Raw genomic sequence first — 27,866 nt, forward strand, 5'->3', positions numbered from 1 at the left:
CACCCTCTTTCTGGTGTTACAAACATGTCTGAAATGCTAATGTCCAGTTTAATTTCCCAGAAAAATATTGAAGTTTACAGAAAAGAGGAAAAAGATGTGGGAAGTTTAGGAGGTGACTGTGCACTGGGTGACCACATGTCTGAGGACCTTTAAAGAAACAACCAGCTCAATCAACTCCGATGCTGAGAGGACCCTAGCTTTTGCCTGGCGCCGTATGATGATTAAGCCAATAATTGCTGCAAACAGTTTTTAACCATACATTTTAAAAAAAGATAGTTATGATCAGTGAAGGGAGATCCAGTGAAGTATTGTACACTGTGTTAACCACTGAAGAATGAATAGCTTCTAACTGATCTGGAAATGACCACTGCCACAAATCAACATGTGTAAAGCAGCTTTTATGTGTAACTTGCACTTTAAGATTTACGTGCGTTGGATCTGTTTATGCTTGAAAATTGACTATCTGGAAAAGTGCAAATGACCATTTTGGGGCCACTTGACAACACTCTGGCTAGCTAACCAGTCATTTCACAGTGGGAAGCAACTGCCTCAGTCCCAACTCATTGATACTGCTCTCAAGCCCTGAATCACATTTGTAACTGAGTTACAGCCTGCTGATGGAGGATCTGATCTCTCCATCGCCCTCAGCCCGAACAACATCTAATAACCACTGCCTCCTCTATCGTCCCACTTTGATTAGAAACCACTCTCAAGCCTCATCTTCACTGTTAGACCTCAACTCTAACATTATTACTTGTGGATCCCACCACTCACCTTCCTAATCTTGCTTGCAGAGTTCTTTGACCAGCCATTTATCTTACTTGTCTTCTCAACCTGAGACAAAGTCATTTCAGCCACTGGCTTTCTCACTAGCCACACATATCTGCCTTGACCATACATTTGCAACAAAAGAAAAGTGCAACATTTCAGGGGAAGGTTGAGGATGTAACAGGAATTGAGGTTTGCAATAGATAGTCCTCGATTAAAGCAATTGTTGGTCTGCTGTCATGAAACAGTTATAGCTATCAAAACCATGACTTCAGAAAAATGAGATATTATTCTGGAATGAGTATCCTCATTAAGCTTGGCTTAAGCTTTGTTGCTTGCAATACTGTGCAAAGTCTTAGGCACAATATATATATAACGAGGGTGCCTAAGACCTTGGCACAGTATTATAGTAACTCAATTCATTGCACTGTACTGCTGCCACACAAAAACAGCAAACAAATATGACATATTTGAATGAAGATAAACCTGCTCCTGATATGGTCTCCTTTGTGCATTGAGAGTGGGAAGGGGGGCAGGGAGAGGGGAATCATGGTTGAGAAAAGGGGAAGGGAGAGGAGAGGGAGTGGGAAGCACCAGAGAAACATTCTGTAATGATCAATAAAGTATTGTTTGGAAAAAAATGATCTCGCCTGCTGTCTCAGTGCTAAGTGTGTCTGCACCCGTGTCACCTTTCCCCCACCCCTGGCACTCCTTCTCTGCCACCTGTCCCACACTGTTCCCACAGCAGTCCACTGTCACCACTCCCAACATCATACGCTCCCACCAGATCTACAAACTCGCTCTCCACTCCACATTAAGAAATCTAGTATTGTGAAAAGCTATATATATGTGTGCCGAAGACTGTTGCACAGTACTGCATAAGATATTTACGAGCATCCACCATACCCGGCTTCATGGCCAATGACACACTAATCATTCTTGTCTGCTGCCCATGTCTATCTAATTTCCATTTTGGCATAATTCATAGTGCCATAAGCAAATCAGCAGCTAGCAATAAACAAAAGTAATAGTTGGCATGATATAAGGTGCCAGAAAATCCACAGCCTGTCGCTGCCAAACACTAACACCTCATGTGATGGATGAATGGATCGATTTGAAATTCACAACTACGGGCACCAAATTGAGCCGAACATTAAAGAAACTTCGTAAATATTTGCTTTCATGCAAATACCTGCTTCTCAGATGAAGGAGGGAATCTGAGTTTAACTACTTCCACAAACAGTAGAAATATTCTACACTTAGTTTTAACACTATCTGGCTTGAGGGTACCGGTGTTATGGGCAGTGTCAGAGTTGTTGGAGGTTACAACTGGACATGGATAGGATGCAGATCTGGGCTATGAAGTGGTAGATGGAGTTTAATCCAGAAAAGTGTGAGTTGATACATATAAGGTCGAACTTTAAGGCAGAGTACAAGTTCATGGCAGGATTCTTAACAGCATGGAGGAACTGCTCGGGAAACATGTCCACAGGTCCCTTAAAGCTACCGCACATGTTGAGAGGGTTGTTTAGAAGGCGTATAGCATGTTGGCATTCAATAGTCAGGGGACTGAGTTCAAGATCTATGAGGTAACATTGCAGCTCTATAAAACTCTGGTAAGACCACACTTGGAGTATTGTGGTCAGTTCTGGTCACCTCATCATAGGAAGGATGTGGAAGCTTTAGAGAATGTGCTGTGCAGAGGAAATTTACCAGGATGCTGCATGGATTAGAGAGCATGTCTTGTGAGGAAAGGTTGAACAAGCTAGGGCTTTTCTCCTTGGACCAAAGGAAGGTGAGAGGTGACTTGGTAGGTGTGTATATGATGATAGAGTGGACAGCCAGTGCCATTTATCAATTAGCAATGGCCAACATAAGCAAGCATAATTTTAAATGTGATTGGAGGAAAGCAGAGGGAGGATGTCAGAGGTAGTTTTTTTAATGCAAAGAGTGGTGGGTACGTGGAACACACTGCCAGGAGTGGTGATAGCAGCAGATACATTTGGAACATTTAACAGACTCTGAGTTAGGCACATGGATGGAAACAAAATGGAAGTTTATGTGGAAAGGAAGAGTTAGATTGTTGTTGGAGTAGGTTTAAATGTAGGCTGAAGGGCCTGTACTGTGCTCTACTGTTTTATGTTGCAATTAAATGCTACTGAGAAACCCAAGTGGATCACTAAGCTTCCGATTTCACTTCATTTGACAGCGTGATTGCTACAAAGTTGCTTGTAACGCATTTCCTACCTTTGCATCAACTCCTTACAGACATGATTATTAACTACATGAAGCTTTGAATACTCAGCAGGTATCATATATACAACCAATAATACCAATGATAACATTTGTTTCAGAATAATATTAGCACTTTTCTGATCACTGGAAACAACAACTTTTTTTTTGGTTAGTACTGCATGTAATAATATCACTGGACAACAAAGATTTTGGTTTCTGAATACTTTTGGGTTTTCCTTGGGGATTTTGGGCTACTGATCATGAAAATCACCTTGAAATTTCCCTAGCATACATCATTTTTTAAAGTTACCTATATTTGTTATGTCAATACATAATTTAAGTCAGTATAACTGATGCCAAGATTAAGAAAGGTATTTTTGTTGGTCCACAAATCAAACAGGTAATTTCAAGAACTTCTAGTGGGACCAGAGAAAATTTCATGGAACGTATTCAAGGATGTTGTTGAACATTTTCTTGGCAACTACAGAGTACTCAACTATGTGCAGCTGGTTGACAACATGTTTTAAACATACAAAACCATGAAGTGCAACATGTCACTAAAGATTCATTTTCTGTATTCCCATTTAGACTTCTTCCCTGCAAATCTTGGTGCTGTTAGTGATGAGCATGGTGAAAGATTTCACCAGGACATTGTGGTCATGGAGAAATGGTATCAGAGTAACTGGGATCCATCAATGCTGGTTGATTATTGTTGAACGATTGCAAAGTGTCAGCACTGTTATGCAATTAAACACATTATATTCAATGAAAGTTAATTTCTTGTTGCTCCAGTTTTCTACATGATACACGTAGTCTGAAATAATACTTGGGTCCCATAAACAAAGAAAAATTTCTGGTGAAACAAAACCTTTGAAAAAAAGTGTCCAGTATATTTAATCAACCTAGTTACGTAACACATGGATCCACTTTTAATTGGCATTATAATTGAATGGGAAGAATAAAAAAGGGCACATTTTTTACAGGTTATTCTGCAGTGTCAAGCTTAACATTAAGAGTCACATATGGCCTGGAAAAATACGAGATAAACATCCCTGTGTCAACTCATAAATGGTGATTCACCACATCACATAGCAACCCATTCAATTTTTATTAGACTTTATGTTGCATGTGAAAAGGTTGAAAGTGTTATTCTCTCTAAAATGAAAAAGTTGAGTGTGTTATACTCCTAAAATGAATTGCAGAAATTTATAATCTTACTTGTTATAGCTATTCAATATTTGTTCTATCTTTTAAATTAACTCACAAAGTAAATGATATTAAACTGCCATTTACCTGGTGATAATAGCCAAGTGAGGAGGACTCATACAGGCTCCCATAAAAAGTACCACATTCTCATGCCTGGTTTGTCTGTATGCCATCACTTCCCTTTTGAAGAGCTTCAGGTGGTCCTCGTTGTCCCTTTCTATATCAATCAAGCGGATCGCGACCTCTCCATGCCAACGACCGTGATAGACTTTCCCAAACCGTCCTTTACCAATGAGTTCTCCAATTTCTAGTTGCTCAAATGGAATATCCCATTCCTGGAGGAATATACTGGTCTGACTTGCTTTCCGTGGAAAATTCCGTGCAGACAATAATGATAGATTCATTTCCTCAAAATCATCTTCTGAGCCATCTGACTTATTAGCATCATTTACATCTTCATTCTAAGTAGACAAAATAATTTTTGGTTAATCGATCAACTTGCAAGGCATACTTAAGTTCTAAGGAAAATATGTAAAATAACAGCAAAAATGTTTGTGAATATATAGCACTACACTATATTTCTTTGTTTAGAATTAACATTGAAATCAAGAACCTCCCAAATGTATTTTTAACAGTATTCAAAATGATCTACATATTGACAGCAGGTTTGCCCAACTCAAATTAAAATAAGTGTTTCCCTCTTAATACCCTCCATACTCATTCCTCTTGAATGGTGCAAGAATTCAATAAGATAAATAACTACTCCTGTTCCTATCTTCTAACACCCTATATTTTCCTGATTCTTGGACAGATCTGGACTCGACTCACCAGAAAAGGTCATTTTTCTGACTGCAAGAAGCAAAAGCGTGCAAAGACATGCCAGAGAAAAAAACGATTCTTCCATGATCTCTCTAATTGTTGCAAGGACTAGTCAAGAGAAATGAGTCATGTTCTTGGTCTGCCATGCTCTGATCCACAGGAAGACAAGAATAGGAATAGGCCATTTAACCCCTGGAGCTTGTTCTGCTGATCAACTAAATCCTGGACAACTCCACATTTTTCATCTCACATAGCTTCAGTTACCAAATATCCATCTAACTCAGATTTAAAATTATCAGTTGGCTGAGCACCAGTTGTCATTTATTGGAGAACTTCAAACTTCATGCATCCTTCCATGTGATCTAACTTTCCTCATGAAATATTTAGCTCTAATTAGAGTAATAGAGTTATACAGCATGAAAACAGACCTTTGGTCCAACACGTTCATGCCGAACCAAGTATCTTCCTGAACTAATCCCATTTAGATTATGCTTCAAATATCCAGACAAACAAAGCAATAACAAATCATTTAGCACATGTAATTTGTTGTGTTAAAATCTTGCTTAACAGATATTATGTTAGCGCACGAGCATTCTAAGTCTAAAATTATGCAATGTTTGCTTTTTCCATTAAACCCAATAAAACATAGAACCATCTAACAAGGAGATGCTGGAATCTGCTTGAAGGGTGGGTAGCTTGAGGCCCATTGCAAGGTCTGCAAATATGGCAACACTCAAACGATAGCATACTTCCTATGATCTGCATTGTTCTTTCAATATTAATCAAATGAATTGCTAACTTCAGGGGATACAGTGGCCCAACTCTTTGACATAAGAAACAAAGATAAAACCAGGTTGAAAAGTAGCGCAGGTATCACCGCTGGTGCTTGGGCACTTGCTGTAGTAAGGTGAAATGCTGTTGGCTTGGAACTTTACTGAGAAGCGCTATGGAAACATTGAGCTAATTGAAACCTTCCTCAATGCTGGCAGAGTCTGCAGATAAACAAAACTGATGATCAAGTGATATCTTAAAATACAAAGGTAAAGCTTGGGTATGCATTAACAGCTCCAAATATGTACCGCATACTTCACTCATTTAGATTTCTCTGATGCAGATCTTTTAATTCTCAGTAAGCAACAGCTGTAAACACAGATGCCAAGCCTTAGTGAATAGTAAGTATCAGATATAAAATCTGGAATTATCGGTTTCAGTAATAACTTTCAATTGCAGTCAGAAGGCTTAAAGTTTTGATTTTTTTTTCTTGATAACAGTAGAATTTAGAATTCTTAGGAGTTATTATGTTACTATTCCTACTGGGTGCTGTATTTGTAAAACTTTCTTAAATCTTATAGTGGCACAGAAGGAGACCACTTGGCCTATTTGATTACACTGGCTGTCAGATAAAATTCATTTAGTCCCATTCCCCTTTCTCTTTACTTCTCTGTACTCTTGCAACTTATTCTCTTACATCTATCAAAGCCCTTTAATTAGATTTCCAACTTTCTTACAGCAAGAGGTTATAATATTGGAAGGAAACCCATGTGATTACTTGACACACAAGCAAACTCTACATCGTTAGCACCTGATAGTAGGATTGAAGCTGGATCCCTGTAGCTGTGAGCGTGCTGGAACTAGAAATGCTAGAAATTCTTCAATGCCTAGAAAGTTGTGTCAAATTAACAGAGGCGCTATTGCTATTAGCATACTTGTCCCAATAAGCTTTGCAAGTGATGGTTTCTCTATCCTTCAGTGCATCAGACGCATGAGTCAAGACCGTGTGTGTAACAGTTGGGGCCGTATACATTTATCACACAGCAATAAGCATACAATGTACAATAGGCACAATTCAAATGCCATCTAAAAATCTGCAGATGACACAAATATCATTCGTAGAATTTCAGATGGAGACAAGGAAGCGTACAGAATCAGAAGCAGATTTAGTATCATCGACATATGTTGTGAAACTTGTTAACTTTGTTGCAGCAGTACAATGCAATACATGATCAATATAGAATAAAACTGAATTACAGTAAATATATATATGTATATTAAGTAGTTAAATTAAGGTACATAGTGCAAAAACAGAAATTTAAAAAAAGTAGTAAGGTAGTGCTCAAGAGTTTGAAGTCCATTTGGGAATTGGATGGCAGAGGAGAAGAAGCTGTTCTTCAGTCACTGAGTGTGTGCCTTCAGGCTTCTGTATCTCCTTCCTGATGGTAACAGTGAGAAAAGGGCATGCCTTGCGTGATAGTGGTCCTTAATAAGGGACATCACCTTTCTGAGGCACAGCTCCTTGAAATTGTCTTTTATGCTGCGGAGACTAATACCCATGATGGAGCTGACTAATTTTATAACTCTGTGCAGCTTAAGTCAATCCTGTGCAGTAGCAGTCCCACCCCCCCCCCCCCCCCCCCATACCAGAGGTGATGCACCCAGTCGGAATACTCTCCACAGTACATCTTATAGAAGTTTTTGAGTGTTTTCAGTGACAAACCAAATCTACTCAAACTCCTGATGAAACATAACTGCTGTCTTGCCTTCTTTATGCCACCAATATGTCGGGACCTATCATATATGTTGGGATCTATCTTTGGAATGAGATAGGTCAGCTGGTTGAATGGTGTTGCAAAAACAACCTTGCACTCAATGTCAGTAAGACCAAAGAACTGATTGTGGACTTCAGGAAGCGGAATTCAAGAGAACACACACCAGTTCTCATCGAAGGATCAGCTGTGGGAAGGGTGAGCAGTTTCAAGTTTCTGGGTGTCAACCTCTCTGAAGATTTACCCTGGGCCCAACATATTGACACAATTACAAAGAAGGCACAACAGCGCCTCTACTTCAATAGGAGCCTGAGGAAACTTGTTATGTCACCAAAGACTCTCGCAAATTTCTATGGATGTAACTGGTTGCATCACCATCTGGTATGAAGGGGCCACTGCACAGGAACAGAACAAGCTGCAGAAAGTTCCAGTTCTATGATGGGCTCTATCCTCTCCAGCATCAAGGATAGCTTCAAAAGACGATGCCTCAAAAAAGGTGGCATGCATCAGAAAGGACCCCCATCACCCAGCACATGCCCTCTTCCCATTGCTGACATTGAGGAGGTACAAGTACGAGAAAATCTGCAAGTGCTGGAAATCCAAAGCAACACACACAAAAGGCTGGGGGAACTCAGCAGGTCAGGCAGCATCTATGGAAAAGAGCAAACAGTCGAGCTTTTGGGCTGAGACCCTTCAGCAGGACTGCCTGAACACACACACACACAATGTTTTAGGAACAGCTTCTTCCCCTCCACCATCAGATCTCTGAATGGACAATGAACCCATGTACACCACCTCACTGTTTTTTTTCATTTTTGCTCTTTATTTGACTACTTATTTTATTTATATATATATATATATATATATATATATATTAGCGTATAGTTTTTTTATTATTATGTATCACATTGTACTGCTACCACAAACAACAAATTTCACAACATATGCCGGTGATATTAAACCTGATTCTGATTTTGTCTTTCCCCCATATACTTATGATTGTAGACCAAGCAGGGCAAAACAGTTAGATTGTGAGAGCAGGTCAAGGGAAGTCTGAGCACAGGAGGGAACAGTTGGTGACGGAACATACTGACTGGCTGTATCACCACCTGGTACAGAGACTGCACCAACCTAGATCATTGGCCACTGCAGAGAGTGTTACCGACAGGCCAGCGCATCTGTGGATGTGAACTTCCCTCCTTTTGAGGACATTTATAGCAGCTGCTGCAAAAAGAAGGGCTGGAAGATCATCGGAGACACCAGTCACCCCAATCAGAAACTGCTTCAGCTGCTTCCGTCTGGCAAACGGTACTGCAGCATTAAAGCCAGCTTTCTTCTCCAACCCATTAGGCTTTTAAATTCACGTCTGTACATCACGACGGAGTCATAATGCAAAGATTTTTACTCCCTCATGTTGTGAGACGGATGTAAGTTTGCAGTACTGTGTGCATATCTGGACACTACACAAGGGAAAATTAGGAGGTTTTGGGGAGTAGCTGGGAAAAATCTGGGTGAGGAGGAGTTGGGGTGCATTCTCCTAGGACCAGAGGAGATCTGACATTAGTACTTAATATCATAAAAGGAATGGACAAAGTATAGAAAGGACAGATAGAGAGAAATTGTTCCCTATGGTGGAGTGGTCAAGAACTATGTGCCATGGAATGAAGGTGATAAGCAAAAGTACATGAAGTACTTTTTTTTTTACAGAGGGTATGGTCAGAGTCTGGATTTCGCTGCCAGGAGTAGGAGTGGATGCAGATTCAATTGTAGCATTAAAGGGCAGCTGCAAAACATTGGAAAGGAAATAATTTGCAAATGGCATGGTAACAAGATTGCTTTTACAAAGAGCTAGAACAGATTCAATGAACAAATGGCCTCCTTCTTTGCAAAGATCACCCTGTGATCATGGTGATAATGGTGCTGTGCTTTTTTAAGCACATGGAAGTAGACTTGCTTAATTAATGTGGTGGACTCTTTCTTTTGATATCTTGTTTAAATAGATATTGCCAGTAAAATTAGTTCTCATTTTAACAAGGCCAAACGATATGCCAGTAAAATAAAGAGCAGGTCGATTTTTCTGGAACATTGATTGTATGCTGCACAAAGGCAGGGAATTAATGCTTGTGATCATCTAATTTACTGCAGACTAAATTATTTTCATGCATGAGTACACAGTTCACAATATAACTCATAGCTAATTTGCATACACAAAGGAAGGCACGATTTGTTAAAAATACTGCAGATTAATTCATGGGCGTCCTCTGGTTGGAGCAAAAAAAAACTGCAGATGCTGGTGGGCTAAAGAAAGTGAAGGAAAATGCTCTAAGTGCTCAAATGGTCAGTCAGCATCAGTGGGGAAGAAAAAAGAGACCCCTCAGTGGGATGCCGAGTGATAAGGGGAAATCCAAGTCTGAAGGAATATTTTGCAAACTAGGTCTTGTTTAGATACAACAATACAGGCTGGGGAAAAAAGCAGCAGATTCTCTTTAAACTGCTGCTAGTCGTGACAAAGTATACAAATGACTCCTGCATTATGGGAGGGCTTGCATTCCCAGATAATGGTCCTTATCATGACTTTCTGTAGTGTGAACCTGAGGTGCTTTTTTCACATAAATGCTATAAGAAAAAAAATTATTCTAAATATCGAGTTTTATGGAAATTGTCTGTAAATTCTGTAAGGGATGAATTTCCTTTACCCGAATGACTGCAACGTGGGTGTCGCCTGCGTTGAAGAAGTTTGCAGTTAGAAACTGAGAAGCTATAAAAGAGGAACAATAGCTAGAAGTCTATTTGTAAGACATTCAAAGGAGGCTTTTTTTTTTATCTAAACAAGTACTGTGAGGCATTTTTATATAAACAAGTGTTAATTAAATGTTGAGGTAAAAACTGTCAATATTCAAGTTACTTGGACAGATGGGTAAAGGAAGAGTGAATGGAAAATTTGGGTTTGAGTCAATATGCAGCAAGAAATTTGCCTGGAATAAATTCTTCCTGCAATTAATTGTGAAGTGAGACAGGAAATGATGCACTTCTTTCATGATACCAGTTCATTTCGCTCTTCTTTCTGAATGTGTTGACTAATGCTGAAGAATGCTTCTAAAGTAATGGCAGCTCTCCAGTATCTCATTCAGAAAACTTTCAGTTTGACTTTACTGACCTACAACTGGGAGTGGCCTACTCTCTGCTGAAGTCTTTAACCCGCCATTGTATTCTTCTGAGGTGATAATGCAAATCAAGTGGTTAGTCTATCATCGGTTTTGCCAAATTTAACGTAAGAGAATATAAGGTGCTTTGGTGGGTTGACAACATAGGGTGCTCAGGAGGGTTAGCATCAATGGGCAAAATATGCTGCCTGTTTTATACTACAACCCATGATGAATATTTTCCTCAGTGAAACTAATACATTCATAGCTTTAACTTGGATGCATACTTTGGCACATCAAAACAGTCAAAAACATTATGTATCAGCACCAAGATCAACTAATACGTTTATTCAGTGCAGATCAAAGGTTAAGTAAGGCCTTCCACGCTATTCGTGAGTCAGCTTTCTCTCTTGATTATTTATTAATGAAATTACTGAGGAACCAGGTCAGCATAGCATGTATTCATTTTATATAACAGAGGAAGGTATAATTATAGAAAAGCAAAACCTAATCTTCTCATTATTATTGCTCATTGATGAGCCTTGATTTTCCAAATCCTTAGCACCACTGTTAGAATAAGTAAGTTAAAGCTGGAGTTATAACAACGCTGATGAGAAAATCAAGGTTTATCTTCCCAAATTTAATAATTTATTAACATAAACAGTATTTGAAAATTATATATCTCAATAAATTGATAACTTTTCCTCAATTCTATTGCTGCTTACCTTTCATAGATTAAGGTATCAGCTGCAATAACTTAGTTAAACTTACTTAATCACTTTTAACTTACCTCTGATGAGGGCTCATTTACTTCCACTCGAAGTGCTGGATTTCCTCCACTGGTGAAAAAACATAGACAATTACGCTTAAACACTGCCTAACTGCTAGAATAGAGGGTATGCAAACAAGAATAACGTAGAGAGATTTTGCTGTGGCAAGATTTATAAATTAGCAGTTTTGGAATATCTTTAAAAGACAGGAATGGAGTATAATTTCCAGTAATTAACTTTAATGAATGAAAAATATCAGGAATGTTATAAGGGAGGCAAAGTTTCCAATGTACGCTCAGTACATAAATTTAGGTCAGGAGTGCTAACTGATGTCTGAGGTTCCTGTCATAGTTAATTCTATTTTTATACAGCATATTGACTTTAATGTGATGTCTCCAGATAAATTAAACTCCTCTGTTAGGCTATGTTGTTCCCAACTCTGTTGTTTTAAAGCAAGAACTGCTAATGACTGGTGACTCCCAGAAACTGAGAAGGTTGGAGGTGACGGCTGACCCATTCCTCTACAAAATTAATCTGAACAATAGTTGCAATTCTGCTACAGAAATTTAATGTTTTAAAATTGAGATACAACATAGAATGGGCCCCTCGGGCCCTTCGAGCCACAGTGCCCAGCAATCCCCCAATTTAACCCTAGCCTAGTGATTTACAATGACCGATTAGCCTACCAACCGGTTGGTCTTTGAACTGTGGGAGAAAACCAGAGCATCCGGAGGAAACACGTGGTCACTGGTAGAACAGGCAGAACAGACAGCAATAGGAATTGAACCCGGGTCACTGGTACTGTAAAGTGTTGTGCTAACCACTACACTACCGACCATCCTATTTAATATATATTCAATTAACATGATATCGAGGACAATAAATAAAAACGATTGGGCAGTTCGTTATATAAGACGAGAATTATTTGTAAAGTAGGAAATAACTGCATTGCTATTATATATAAAAAATAAAACTCGGTAATAAAATGGGTATCATTCAGATATATCCTTCCAATCATACTGATAAAGGCACTAAGGGGAAGTGACAGATTGTGAAAGCTTTACTTACTGGGGAAAAATTGAGCTTCCAATAAATATTTAATCAAATGGTAAAAATAGCTCTTAGTTGTTGTGAATACAACTCCAGATATTCTTCATTGTGTGCTGTTTTGTCTATGGTACTTAGCACTGCAGTTTGCTGGCTGCTATTAGATTACCAATATAAATATTGGCAGCATAATTAACTTTCTTATAGCTAATGGCAGCAGGCATAGGCTGAGCAGATCACCGGCTTCGCAGACATGCAGAAATGTAATGGTGGTGAAAATCAACATACTGACTCAGTTGGCTTCTCTGTTTGATCTCTTAAAACTAGAAGAGGGGTTAAAGCAAATGGGCTAGAAGTTCTAATGTGGAGCTCAATTTTTTTTTTACAGAATTATCGTCTGTGGTCCTCCTTTGCAAAAAGGAACCTGGGTGTACAGCAGCAACTATCCGCACACATCCAGCAGACACTTTTGGAACATTATAGCACAAACTTTGACAGGCTTTCATCAGGGAGTACTGCCCCACTTCTGTGCAAGTTAAAGACACTGTCCACATCAGAGGGTTGTCAAGAAGATCGTAGAAACATAGAAAACCTACAGCATAATACAGGCCCTTCAGCCCACAATGTTGTGCCGAACATGTACTTACTTTAGAAATTACTTCGGGTTACCCACAGCCCCTCTTAATTTTTCTAAGCTCCATGTACATATTCAGGGGTCTCTTAAAAGACCTTATCGTATCTGCCTCCACCACCGCCGCCAGCAGCCCATTCCACGCACTCATCACTCTCTGTGTAAAAAACTTACCCCCGACATCTCCTCTGTACCTACTCCCCAGCACGTTAAAACTGTGCTCTCTCATATTAGCCATTTCAGCCCTGGGAAAAAGCCTCTGATTATCCACACAATCAATGCCTCTCAGCATCTTATACACCTCTATCAGGACAACTCTCATCCTCCAATGCTCCAAGGAGAAAAGGCCGAGTTCACTCAAACTATTCTCATAAGGCATGCTCCCCAATCCAGGCAACATCCTTATAAATCTCCTCTGCACCCTTTCTATAGTTTCCACATGCTTCCTGTAGTGAGGTGACCAGAACTGAGCACAGTACTCCAAGTGGGGCCTGACCAGGGTCCTATATAGCTGCAGCAATTCCTCTTGGCTCTTGAACTCAATCCCATGGTTGATGAAGGCCAATGCTCCGTATGCCTTCTTAACCACAGAGTCAATGTGCGCAGCAGCTTTGAGTGTCCTGTGGACTCGGACCCCAAGATCCCTCTGATCCTCCACACTGCCAAGAGTCTTACCATTAATACTATATTCTGCCATCATACTTGACTTACCAAAATGAACCACCTCACACTTATCTGGGTTGAACTCCATCTGTCACTTCTCGGCCTAGCTTTGCATCCTATTGATGTTCCGCTGTAACCTCTGACATCCCTCCACATTATCCACAACACTCCCCAACCTTTGTGTCATCAGCAAATTTACTAACCTTTCCCTCCACTTCCTCCTCCAGGTCATTTATAAAAATCACGAAGAGAAGGGGTCCCAGAACAGATACCTGAGGCGCACCACTGGTGACCAACCTCCATGCAGAATATGACCACTTGTTGCCTTCTGTGAGCAAGGCAATTCTGGATCCAGGAAGCAAGGTCCCCTTGGATCCCATGCTGAAATCCATGCCAAAATCCATGTACACTACATCTACTGCTCTACTTTCATCAATGTGTTTACTCAAAACTTCAATCAGGCTTGTAAAGCATGACCTGCCTTTGACAAAGCCATGCCAACTACTCCGAATCATATTATGCATCTCCAAATGTTCATAAATCCTGCCTCTCAGGATCTTTTCCATCAAATTACCAACCACTGAAGTAAGACTCACAGGTCTATAATTTCCTGGGCTATCTCTACTTCCTTTCTGGAATAAGGGAACAACATCCGCAACCCTCCAATCCTCTGGAGCCTCCCCTGTCCCCGTTAATGATGCAAAGATCATCACCAGAGGCTCAGCAATCTCCTCCCTCACCTCCCACAGTGGCCTGGGGTACATCTCATCTGGTCCTGGAGACTTATCCCACTTGATGTTTTCTAAAGGCTCCAACACATCCTCTTTCTTAATGTCTATATGCTCAAGCTTTTCAATCCAGTGTAAGTCATCCCTACAATCACCAAGATCCTTTTCCTTAGTGAATACTGAAGCAAAGTACTCATTAAGTATCTCTGCTATCTCCTCCGGTTCCATACACACTTTCCACTGTCTACCTGCTGAACCGTGTCTACGCCCACCTGGACAAGCCGGCGAGCACTGTGAGGGTCATGTTTTTTGACTTCTCCAGTGCGTTCAACACCATTCGCCCTGCTCTGCTGGGTGAGAAGCTGACAGTGATGCAGGTGGATGCTTCCCTGGTGTCATGGATTATTGATTACCTGACTGGCAGACCACAGTACGTGCGCTTGCAACACTGTGTGTCAGACAGAGTGGTCAGCAGCACTGGGGCTCCACTGGGGACTGTCCTGTCTCCCTTTCTCTTCACCATCTACACCTCGGAATTCAACTACTGCACAGAGTCTTGCCATCTTCAGAAGTTTTCTGATGACTCTGCCATAGTTGGATGCATCAGCAAGGGAGATGAGGCTGAGTACAGGGCTATGGTGGGAAACTTTGTCACATGGTGCGAGCAGAATCATCTGCAGCTTAATGTGAAAAAGACTAAGGAGCTGGTGCTGGACCTGAGGAGGGCTAAGGCACCGGTGACCCCTGTTTCCATCCACGGGGTCAGTGTGGACATGGTGGAGGATTACAAATACCTGGGGATACGAATTGACAATAAACTGGACTGGTCAAAGAACACTGAGGCTGTCTACAAGAAGAGTCAGAGCAGTCTCTACTTCCTGAGGAGACTGAGGTCCTTTAACATTTGCCGGACGATGCTGAGGATGTTCTACGAGTCTGTGGTGGCTATAAATAATATTCCTGTAACGAAACCCAATTTCCCTTGGGATCAATAAAGTATGTCTGTCTGTCTGTCACACTTGATTGGTCCTATTCTCTCACGTCTTATCCTCTTGCTCTTCACATACTTGTAGAATGCCTTGGAGTTTTCCTTAATCCTGTTCACCGAGGCCTCCTCACAGCCCCTTCTGACTCTCCTAATTTCATCCTTAAGCTCCTTTCTGCTAGCCTTATAATCTTCTAGATCTCTACCATTACATAATTTTTTGAACCTTTCATAAGCTTTTCCTTTTTCCTTGACTAAATTTTCAACAGCCTTTGTATACCACGGTTCCTATACCTTACCATCCTTTCCCTGTCTCATTGGAACATACCTATGCAGAACGCCATGCAAATATACACTGAACATTTTTCCACATTTCTGCTGTACATTTCCCTGAGAACATCTGTTCCCAATTTAAGCTTCCAAGTTCCTGCCTGATAACGTCATATTTCCCCTTACTCCAATTAAATGCTTTCCTAACCTCTCCAATGCTATGGTAACGGAGACAGAATTGTGATCACTATCTCCAAAATGCTCTCCCACTGAGAGACCTGACACCTGACCAGGTTCATTTCCTAATACCAGATCAAGTAAGGCCTCTCCTCATGTAGGCTTATCTACATATTGTGTCGGGATACCTTCTTGAACACAGCGAACAAACTCTACCCCATCTAAATCCCTTGCTCTATGAAGAGGCCAATCACTATTTGGGGAATTAAAATCTCCCACCACAACAACCCTGTTATTATTACACCTTTCCAGAATCTGTCTCCATATCTGCTCCTCGATGTCCCTGTTACGATTGATAAAAAAAACACCCAGTAGAGTTATTGACTCCTTCCTGTTTCCAACTTCCACCCACAGAGATTCAGTAGACAATTCCTCCATGACTTCCTCCTTTTCTGTAGCCGTGACACTATCTCTGTTCAGCAGTTTCAAGCCCCCATCTCTTTTGCCTCCCTCCCTGTCCTTTCTGAAACATCTAAAGCCTGGCACTCTAAGTAACCATTCCTGTTCCTGAGCCATCCAAGTCTCTATAATGGCCACAACATCATAGCTCTAAGTACTGATCCATGCTCTGAGCTCATCCATTTCGTTCATGATGCTTCTTGCATTAAAATAGACACATCTCAAGCCATCAGTCAGAGCACATCCCTTCTCTATCACCTGCCGATGCTCCCTCTTGCACTGTCTCCAAGCTTTCTCTATTTGTGAGCCAACAGCCTCTTCCTCCGTCTCTTCAGTTCGGTACCCACCCCCCAGCAATTCTAGTTTAAACTAGAGTTAGATTTAGATCAATCAGATGATGTTTACAATCTTGGAGGACCATCACCCCATTTCCAGCTAAGCACTTTTTTTTAGTCCAAGCCTCCAAAGATGGCAAACTTTGTCTTAGATGCCCAGTTCTGGCAGCAGAACTTCTCTCGCCCCATTACTGAACTGTTCCCACAACCTATGGTCTCATTTTCAAGGACTTTTCATCTCATGTTCCTGATATTTATTGCTTATTTGTTTATTATATATTTATTTCATTTTGTATTTACACAGTTTGTTGCCATTTTCAGTTTGGTTGCTGGTGGTCTTTCATTGATCCTATTGAGTTTCTGTTTGTATATTTACTGTGAATGCCCATGAGAAACTGTATCTCAGGGTTGTATAAAGTGATATCTATATATAAGCACTTTGATAATAAATTTACTTTGAACTTCAAATTTATCAGCTGTCTGAGATGAATTTCTCCTCAACTTACCTGTCATTCAAGGCAAATCTGCACCCAAGTAGTCACAATACATAAAATATTGCTTCCCATTGGAAGACATCTTCCGCAGGTGGAAACTGTGTGGCATAGCTTGCTCACGACTCTAATGCACATGATGATGGACTTCAGGAATTATACTGAAGTAAAACCTGACAAAAACTGACAACAAAAGAAGTCTACACCATGAAGACTGCTTTTAGACTGTCCACTGACCATAAAATTTGGGCTTTTATTCATGATTATCATTATTAATAATGATAATAATTAATAGTGATTCTCATTATTTCTGAGCTGGCATTTTTACTGCTGAGAAGTAGAAACATTGCTTCTATGTTTAACCTATGAAATGTAAAGATTTTAAAGATATTTATATGGGGCTCTTCGCCGATGGCTTTAACCTCATCTTCCGAAATTCTGATGCACAAAGTGTCCATTATATGGACACAGCAACAGGCTTCCAGATTGATCATTGTCAGTAACCAACACTCAATTATATGTGTTGTGTCTGCGTTCCTCGGGTGTTTGGGTTCATCAATACCTGATACAATGGATGGACAGACAAACCTGACGCAGTGATGGTTTGGAGCAAAGGTGGAGAATATAAATATTGGCAGAATGGTAGATGGTTTAAGGACAATGGTGACAGTTCAGGATAATGGAATTATGGATTCCAGGGATTGATGGAAGGGGTGGGTAGTGGATGGGTGTTGGTGGTGGCAGGGAGGTGAAAGAAAAGTGAGGACAAATGTAGTGCTTGTTGCAGCCTGATGAGCCTAAATAGGAGAGATAAGTAATTGAATTACATATTACTGATTTCACTCTAAAGGTGCACATGGAGGACTAGATTATCCTGGGAGTTCCCAGGACAACATGGCCCAAAGTTGGTATACACAAAGAACAAGCTGCCAGAGAAAGTGATTATGGCAAGTACAAAAACAACATACAAAAGATATTTGGACATCTACAAAGACAGAAGTTTAGAGGGATATAGGCAAGTGGGACCAGTGTAGAGTGGCATCTTGTTTGGCAAGGGTGAGTAGGGATAAAGGGTCTTTTATTGCGTTGCATGATTCTATGTCTCTCCACTGGTATCAAATGAAGTGTTTCATGGGGAATGATGTTACCTTGCACAATCCTGATGTGGAAACCATATCTAAGACACTCACTCTCAAGTATGCATGGTTGAAATTCTGTCGTCAGGTGGAATGACCTGGAAAGTGTCTTTCTCTAATTCAGTCAAAAAAGATGATCAATTTTCAACTAAAGTTGAATTCCAAGCTTTCAGTCTCTGAAATTTTAGGATTACTGAACTGCTCTGAGATTTCTGAGCAGAGAAATTAACATTCAAACCAACCACGCAGTATCACTAGTTGCCACAAATCTTCATAGAATGGAATTAAGCTGCTTGGAAACATCGTGTCCATGTAAGCCAACAAGTATCTTCCTATACTAATCTCACTTTACATCACTCAGCCTATAGCTTTCTATACAGACTGATATTCTACTCCCATTCTAATTCTTTCCATTCTGCTACCTTAATATTTTTTGGATTCCTTCAATTCCTTAATAGTGTCAGTGACATCTGCTTCAAATTCCAAATCAAGATCTAACCACTTCCTGAGTAAGGAGATTCCTTGTAAGTTCTTTAACTAACCTGCTACTCAATTTCATGTCCCTATGCTCTGGGCTATCTTTCCATGTAATCACTATAAAACCCCTTTAGAGTTCAGAAGAGATCAATCACATTCCTCTTTGAACCCAACATTTCCAGTATAATTCTCTTTCCTGAGGATTTTTTAGTAAATCTCTTCTAAACTTTCACCAATTCCTAGATACCCTACTGAAGGGTGTACAGGGCAGAAGGAAACACACTATTCCAAGTATGGTCTAAGTAAATATCTATCTAGATCTGACATTTGTTTTCCACTATCATATTTCATTCTTTTCTAGATTAAGTATAGCATATTGCTTGCACACTTTAAGCTCTTATCAATCAGCTCTGCTATTCTTGGGTATCTTGGGATCTGTAGTCCTTTTGTTCCCCTGTGCATTTAACCACAAGCCTTCTGGGGTGACTAATGTTGGAATGTGAATAATGGGTACTTGAGGAGGATAACTCATCTGGCAATTCTTCCTTCTAATAAACGGACATGCAAACTGAACCAACGCCTATTAAATTGTGCCTTTATTTCATAGAGAAGCTGAGGACATCCAGCTATTTGAAATGCCAATTGAGTGAAGTGTTGATGGGCTGTGGAGGTCACACAAACAGTTCACTAAGGTTGTTAAGAAATGTCTTGGTCAGCTGCCACACTCAGAGCAATGCTCCAATTTATGCTGAGAAACTGAAGTTAGGTACAAACAACAGACAAGTTACATTAAAAAAAATGGATAGGCATATGGACAGGAAAGGAATGGAGGGTTATGGGCTGAGTGCAGGTAGGTGGCACTAGGTGAGGGTAAGTGTTTGACACGGACTAGAAGGGCCGAGATGGCCTGTTTCCGTGCTGTAATTGTTATATGGTTATATGATGAGGAGTCCAGCAAAATCTCTAAGAGGTTTAAAATAAATTCCATCCCTGAATGTTGCTCGTCATACCTGTGACGTAAGACTTCAACCACCTGAGAGAGAGAGAGAGAGAGAGAGAGAGAGAGAGAGAGAGAGAGAGAGAGAGTGACTCTCATTTTACCAATAGAATTCAACTCTTTGGTTCTTGTTGGGACCAAAGCTATTGGGAGTTGAGTGATACTCGCAAACCCAAATAAGGATATCAGTGAACAGGTTGATGGTTGATAAGTGCCACTTGACGTCATTGTCAAAGACAGCTTCTACCACTCTGCTGATGTTTGAGAATTAATTGTTTGATTAAGTTAGAGCACTTACAAACATGTAATCGCTGGGAAATTTGCTTCTTTCAAGTGTAGTACATGTGGCAGAGTACACATTCATCAACATGGCAAGTTTCAACATGCTGCTCTATATTTAAAAGATCACTCGGCATTCCAGCAGGCTGTGTGCAATGCTTAATATTCACGGGATTTGCTACAAATTTAGACTGATTAGCTAATGAAAAAATCTCTTACATGGGGTCAGAGTTGACAGGATGAAGAATAACTTGAGGAGTTCGAGGTTGTGCCTCTGGTGTGACATCTAGGAACAAGATGTTAAGATTATAAAACAGAAATTACCAGGAGACAATTAGAAAGGTAATCATAAATTCTACATCAAATAAAGAGTTCCAACTCTAAGGGCCTGCAAGGAATCACATGGCACATATTAAAGGAGATGCCTTAATCTTCGAGAAATCAAACAGAAAGTACAAGTTTATTTATGTGCCTGAGTCAAATATTTATCAAAGGCAATCCTTCCCTCTTATAAACTTATATCAGCGATATGCACATGGTCTAGTTCATTAAAAGATTTTAATGTCAATTATTAAAAGGGAAACCTATCTTTTAAATGCAAATAAAAACCTACACAATATCCATTATAAAGTGCTAATGGATACGAAAAGGAAGGAATGGTGCAAAATTAAAGATCACTTACCTGGAAATATGAATTGCTGCTTGTACTTGAAATAATGAGAAGCTTGCAACAGAGAAAAGGCAGAACTGTAAGCAAAGTAATCAAGCCCAAGTGAAACACAGGCACAAAGCATTCTCTTACCTCTGTATATATTCTCTATTTATTAATTTTATTAGTAGTAGCCATACCCTACAAGCAACACTAGGTTATAAACTCAACAACTGAGAGAAAGGCATTAAAACTTCAGATAAATAATATGAGGTGCATCTTGGTGGCTGATAGCTAGCAGTTCAATTTAGAGCCTCAGGCAATCAAATCATTAACACTTCATGTGTGGCCATACATGGAGTCCAATGGATACTGAAGATCAAATGCCAGCACAAATGGCATCACCATCGAGCCACAGAACAAAGCCAGAGCTCTGCGAAGAAGGCCACAGAATGCAGCACATCCAGCCTTCAGATACACTTCAGGGAGGGCTGGAGTGGAAATGGCAGCCCCATACATTTGGGTGTTGTCACTGATCCTACGAAAAGGGTAGGTGTTGGTAAGTGGTTCAATTATTATTTTAATGAGTTTTAATTATATCTAATTTTACATGTTATTTTTAAGATGGGTTTTTAAGAGGCTTTACATAGCTTTTGACAATCAGAGACATTTGAAAACCATTAAAAAACCTATCATAAACAATGAACTGTCAAAGACCATCAGTGTACTCAAGGAACATGGCACGGAATCAACAGGCTGAGGCCTGGAGGCTGCCCCACTGTTGCAGCCTGTGGAATGTGAGGACCACCTTGCCGTAAGAAAGGTGAGCGTAAAAATAAACCACAGGTGGTGAGCCTGTGTAGCGTTCTGGTTCAGGAAGATCCAGTCCATCATACCTCAACTATTATAGTCTATCAGATTTAAGCTGCTCTTCAACAAGATTACATTTGCTGTATGTATGATCTACTCCATACACCTATGTCCCTTAATATTTTTGGTTAATTAAAATTACAGTTTAAATCCAAGGCTAAATATGGGGAACCACAGTAGAGTAGCAGTTAGTGCGATGCTGTTACAGCCAGGGTAATAGAGTTCAATTCTGGCATACGCTGTAAGAAAGCTTGTACGTTCTTCACGTGACTGTGTGGGCTTCCCCTGGGTACTCCACATTCCTCCCATAGTCCAAAGGCGTACAGATTAGTCGGTTAATTGGTCATTGTAAACTGTCCTGTCATTGGGCTAGGATTAAATCAGCACAGCTCATTGGGCCAGAATGGCCTGAGCTGTATCACTAAATAAATAAATAAATGGCCCAGCACCAACTGGCATTTGTCAAAGAGCCATCCAATTTCTACCACATCTTGCATATGTAAATATGTCCTTCACAAATGAGTTGCGAGTAATCATTGGCCAAACCCTGTGATCCTACACTCTATCGACTGATAGGGTAGATAAAGACAGCTTCTCTCTATCTACCTTTTCAGTTGCCCTTTCATTTCACTAAGATCCTGATCATTGCATTCTCATACTTCAGCACCATCAGTCACTCCTTGGAAATCTCGAATCAGTCTGATAGGACTTGTGCTAAGCCCATCCATCCTTCCAAAGCTATCGTATTTAGAAATTCCCAAGACACTCCTGATGTGGTCCAACTGAGATTTCGGATATCTACTACATAATTTTTATTGACTTGATTAGTTAAAATGGGCAAAATTTCACAGTGTAGGCAGGCATTGGATATGTACCTTCATAAGGAAATAAGCATCTTTTAGACCCAATATCTAAAGATGCCCAGTAATGGGACTATTTTAGAAAGCCATGGTGGATACAATCCCAGGTTTGTATTGTTTTCTTATACAGAATGATGGTTCAAATCACTATCCCTCAACATATCCAATGCCTGCCTACACTGTGAAATTCTGCCCATTTTAACTAATCAAGTCAATAAAAATTATGTAGTAGATATCCGAAATCTCAGTTAGACCACATCAGGAGTGTCTTGGGAATTTCTAAATACGATAGCTTTGGAAGGATGGATGGGCTTAGCACAAGTCCTATCAGACTGATTCGAGATTTCCAAGGAGTGACTGATGGTGCTGAAGTATGAGTTTATTTGGATGGAGCTCTTGGAGTAGCTCTTGCATATTACCAGTGGAAAAATAATTAATACCTAAGTTATGAAAGTAAAGTATCATGCAGTAAGATTAATGGAATACCCAATTTTAATTTTACAAATGATGAAATAAAATTATAATTGTTGAAGACATGAAGAAAAACCAGGTCATGCTTGAAATGCATTGATGTTGTATCAGAGCCTGAACAGAAGTAAAACTCAGAAATGTTTCAGATATGAGGCCTTTCCCCAGGCTGAAGTGAAAGATAACTTTAAAAAAAGGATAATTTTATTTCTGGAGGACAAATATAAAAAGAGCAAAATTTAACTGGAAAATCTGCAAATGATGGAAATGTCAAGTAAAATTAAGGACACCTTTGGATCCAGACAACTTAAATTCCGTGGATAACATTTACCAGGGCCAATTTGATAATTGCCATTTTCTTTTAACAGGTTAGTGTTTTTACACATCTCTTAGGAAGTTACATGACCTTTGGATGGCTGAGTTGCTCCATAAAGAACTGTGGTTGGATAGGAAAGCCTGGATAGATTGCATACCTTTAATCAGCCTTTTCTCTTTACGTATCATTTTTGAACCTTATTGGTGGGTATACCATGGTTCGGGTGGTGGGATGGTGATCCATCTCAATCAAGGGAGGTGTAAGGTGCTTCTTCCCTCCACTAGCCTGCAGGTCACCCTTGGCAAGGTGTAGCACCGCTTGGCCCCCCAATCAGGGTCACATGAAGCCATGGGAGCAGGTGGTGGATGGTCATATGAGCCGCTGGTGCATATCACAAGTCCTGGTGATGTGACCACTGACACCATGCAGTCTCTGAAGAGTATTGATAATGGCTGGGGTCTCCATTTCGTAAAGACACTGCCCAGTAGAAGGCAATGGCAAACCACTTCTGTAGAAAAGTTTGCCAAGAGCAATCATGATTATGGAAAGACCATGATCGCCCACATTATACGACACAGCATGTAACAAATGTATGATACCACGGTTATCTAAGTAATTGAATGCTTACAGTTCTACATTGTATGTTTGATATTGTTTTGTTCAATAATTAAATCAAGCTTATTGTGTCATAAACAAACCAAATTTGTTCTTCTTACGTTTATGGGGTTGCATGCTCCCTATTTTTAAAACTGTTTTTAAAATACTTTACATATGCTAAGTAGGACCTTAATCATGAATGTAACCTGCTGAGTTCCTCTAATATTTTGTGCGCGTTCTATGAACGCAACCTGTTAACCTGCTATAAAACTCCAAAAACCTTCCGACATCTCTGGGCTGGAGGAGTTTACGGCTAACAATTTTATTTGTGAGATGAGATTGAAAAACAAAGCATAATTTTCTAAGAGAAAGTGGAATAAGCAATTAATGGGCTCGAATTATTTTTTGGACCTAGCTATGCATATACATATGTAATAAACTACTTGTTCAATATTGACATTGTTTTATCGTTTCCTGTTGTAATATATTGTTGCCTTTTCAATGTATTAGAACAGTTCTTAGTTTGCAGATATACCATAGATATAGTACATCTTTAGGAAATCAGTATGTAATAACATTAAAGGCATTATCTCATGAATCCGTTTGTTCAAGAGCTCAATCAGTTTATTTTCCAGACTGTTGGCTCTGCCATTAGGAAGACTTGCCCATTATTTCTATGCCATTCTGTAACATTGCAATGCTTCAGTCCTGCAGCAAAACCTGCATGCTGGAGAAAGATTTGAAGATTATGACCAGAAGTTCTGCAGTTTTTGCCTTTACTACCTTCAGCGAGCCACAATGCATCCAGTCCTTGCTGTACCTTTATACTTTTAGCGTAATCAGTATTTAAAACACATCCATTCCATTAATGTATTTTTATCCAACCAAGAATTACCACCACCACCTCACTTACAGGCACATCTGTTGTTCCTCCATCCCTCGTGGAGATGGATGCAAAATTCTTATTTAGTATCCAAGCCATCATCATCTTCTTCAAGATTAGTTTCCAATTCTTTATTTAACTACTATTTGTTAAGCGCTTACAAAAAATATTTAAGTTCCCTTTTAGCTTGGTGTTAATCAATTCTCACACTCTCCCTTTGTCCCTTTAATTCATGTTTACAAACGTTGCCATGAAATTTAAATACTTGAATTAATTCTTTGATACATTATGTAGTTGTGAGATTTTTTTCTCTGTGTTTTTCTTTGGGCTAGAGACATTCAATGTAGGCAAGTGGAGCTGTGCAGGGTTTCTATGCCAACTTTAGAAGAGCTTGTGGTATTATATTGGGCACAAGACCAATGCTTCATACATAGCAGAATGAATATTACACCATCAAATGATATACGTCATTCATCTTTATACTGGCTCAGTTTTTAATGCTCCATTGGCATATTCTGACTTGCTATTTGCAGCATATAACATTTCTTTATCAGCCCCTAACTACCCCATTGGCATCTCATCCCTACGTCCACCTGGTGTCAACCTATCATAGATATACCCTTTGTCCTAGTCACCCTCCCCCACCTTCTCCGAAAATTAAAATTAACTTTACCCTATTCCAGTTCTGATGAAGAATCAGAATCAGGTTTATTATCACCGGAATGTGTTGTGAAATTAGTTAACTTAGCAGCAGCAGTACAATGCAATACAACACAGAAAGAAAGAAAATAAATAAATAAATTACAGTAAAAATATATATATTAAATATATTAAAAATAGTGCAAGAACAGAAATGATATGTATATTAAAAAAGTGAGGTAGTGTTCATGGGTTCAATGTCCATTTAGGAACTGTATGGCAGAGGGGAAGAAGTTGTCCCTGATTCACTGAGCTGCTGCTCCTTAGAGACCGTGTTAAGGAACTAGGGCTGCAGCTCGATGACCTTTGGCTCATACAGGTGAATGAGGAGTTGATAGATAGGAACTACTGGGAGGTAATCAACCCTAAGTTACAGGAGGCAGGTACCTGGGTGACTGTCAAGACGGGGAAAGGGAACAGGAAGCTAGTGTAGAGTTACCCTGTGGCTGTTGCTCCCAGTAATAAGTTTATCCTTTAGGATAATGTTGCATTGGGCAGCGGGGGTTGGGACAACCTGCCAGGAGGAAGCTGCACTGACTGACCGTGTCTCTGGCACTGAGTCTGGCCCTGTGGCTCAGAAGGGAAGGATGGAGAAGATTTCGGTAGTGACAGTGGATTCCATGGTTATAGGAGTAGACAGGAGATTGTGTGGATGTGAAAGAGACACTCAGATAGTTTGTTGCCTCCCAGGTGTCAGGGTCAGACATGTCTCAGACATTCTCGGGGGAGGGGGCGTGGTGAGCAGCTGGAAATCAGAGTACATATTGGTACCAATGACAGAGGCAGGAAAAGGGAGGAGGTCCTAAAAATAGAATATTGGGGATAGACAGAAAGCTGAAAAGTAGCAACTCTAGAGGAGTAAGCTCGGGATTTCTGTCTGTGCCATATGCCAGTGAGGGTAAGAATATGATAATTTGGTAGACAAATGCATGGCTGAGGAATTGGTGCAGGGGGAAGGTTTTCGGATTTCTGGTTCATTAGGATCTCTGCTGGGGAAGGTATGACCTGTACAAAGAGGACGGGTTACACTTGAACTCAAGGGGGACCAATATCCTTGCAGGCAGGTATGCTGGAATTGTTGGGAGAGTTTAAACTCCTTTTACTGGGCGATGGGAACCGGAGTGATAGTGTTGAGGATGGGGCAGTTGGTGTACAAGTCGATGCAGTGTGCAGTGAAGCCATGAGGAAGGATAGGCAGATGATCAGGCAAAATTGCAGTTTGTGGAATGAGATGAAGTGTAACTTGGGGGCAAAATCAAAAAGGGTGATGAATACAGGACTGAAGCTGAATGCATGCAGTATATGGAATACGGCAGATGATCTTGTTATGCATTTAGAGATTAGAATATATAACGTTGGGCATCACTGAGTCATGGCTGAAAGAAGATCATAGTTGGGAGCTTAACATCCAAGGATACACATTGTATCAAAAGTATTGATTGCAGGTTGGCAGAGGGGGTGATGTGGCTCTGCTGATAAAAAATGAAATCAAATTCTTAGAAAGCGATGACATAGGATCAGAAGACATAGAATCGTTGTGGGCACAGTTAAGAAACTGCAAGGGTTAAAAGACTTTGATGAGAGTTATATATAAGTCCCCAAACAGTAGCCAAGATGTGGGGTACAAATAAAAATGAGAAATCGAAAAGGCCGGTAAAAAGGGCAATGTTGTGATAATCATGGGAGATTTCAATATGCAGGTAGATTGGGGAAATCAGGTTGGTACTGGATCCCAAGAGAGCGAGTTTGTAGAATGAAATAGCTTTTTTTTAAGAGCAGCTTGTGGTTGAGCCCACTAGTGGAAAGGCAGTACTGGATTGGGTGTTGTGTAATGAACCAGATTTGATTAGGGAGCTTAAGGTAAAGGACCGCTGAGGAGCCAATGATCATAATATGATACAATTCACCCTGCAGTTTGAGAGGGAAAAGACAAAGTAAGATGTATTAGTATTGCAGTGGAGTAAAGGGAATTTCAGAGGCATGAGAGAAGAACTGGTGAAAACTTGTTGGAAGGGGACAATATAGAGATGACGGCAGAACAGCAATAGCTGGAGTTTTTGAGGGCAATCCAGAAGATGCAGAATACATACATACCAAAGACGAAGAGGTATTCTAAAGGGAGGATGAGGCAATGTGGATGATGAGGGAAGTCAAAGACAACATAAAAGCAAATGGGAGGGCATATAATATAGCAAAAAAAATTGTGCGAAGTTAGGGGATTGGGAAGCTTTTAAAAAAACAACAGAAGGTAACTAAAAAAGTTATTAGGAGAGAAAAATATGAAACCTGAAGATAAGTTGGCCTGTAATATAAAAGAGGATAGCAAAAGATTTTTCAGATATATAGAGTAAAAGACAGGCAAGAG

The 27,866-nt window shown here is 40.1% G+C and overlaps 1 protein-coding gene across 1 annotated transcript in view; it reads right to left on the minus strand.

Annotated features, from left to right (window-relative positions):
• The window catches only part of ksr2 (kinase suppressor of ras 2), a 358,563-nt gene that overhangs the window by 55,627 nt on the left and 275,070 nt on the right, over positions 1-27,866 (minus strand). The window contains exons 12-15 of the mRNA XM_073065461.1: positions 20,842-20,883; positions 20,379-20,445; positions 11,505-11,553; positions 4,297-4,670 (exon numbers count right to left, since the gene is read on the minus strand). Of these exons, the coding sequence (XP_072921562.1) occupies positions 4,297-4,670; positions 11,505-11,553; positions 20,379-20,445; positions 20,842-20,883 (532 nt within the window). The remainder of the gene's footprint in view (positions 1-4,296; positions 4,671-11,504; positions 11,554-20,378; positions 20,446-20,841; positions 20,884-27,866) is intronic.

Source organism: Hemitrygon akajei, chromosome 14 (assembly GCF_048418815.1).
Source record: "Hemitrygon akajei chromosome 14, sHemAka1.3, whole genome shotgun sequence".
NCBI lineage: Eukaryota > Metazoa > Chordata > Chondrichthyes > Myliobatiformes > Dasyatidae > Hemitrygon > Hemitrygon akajei.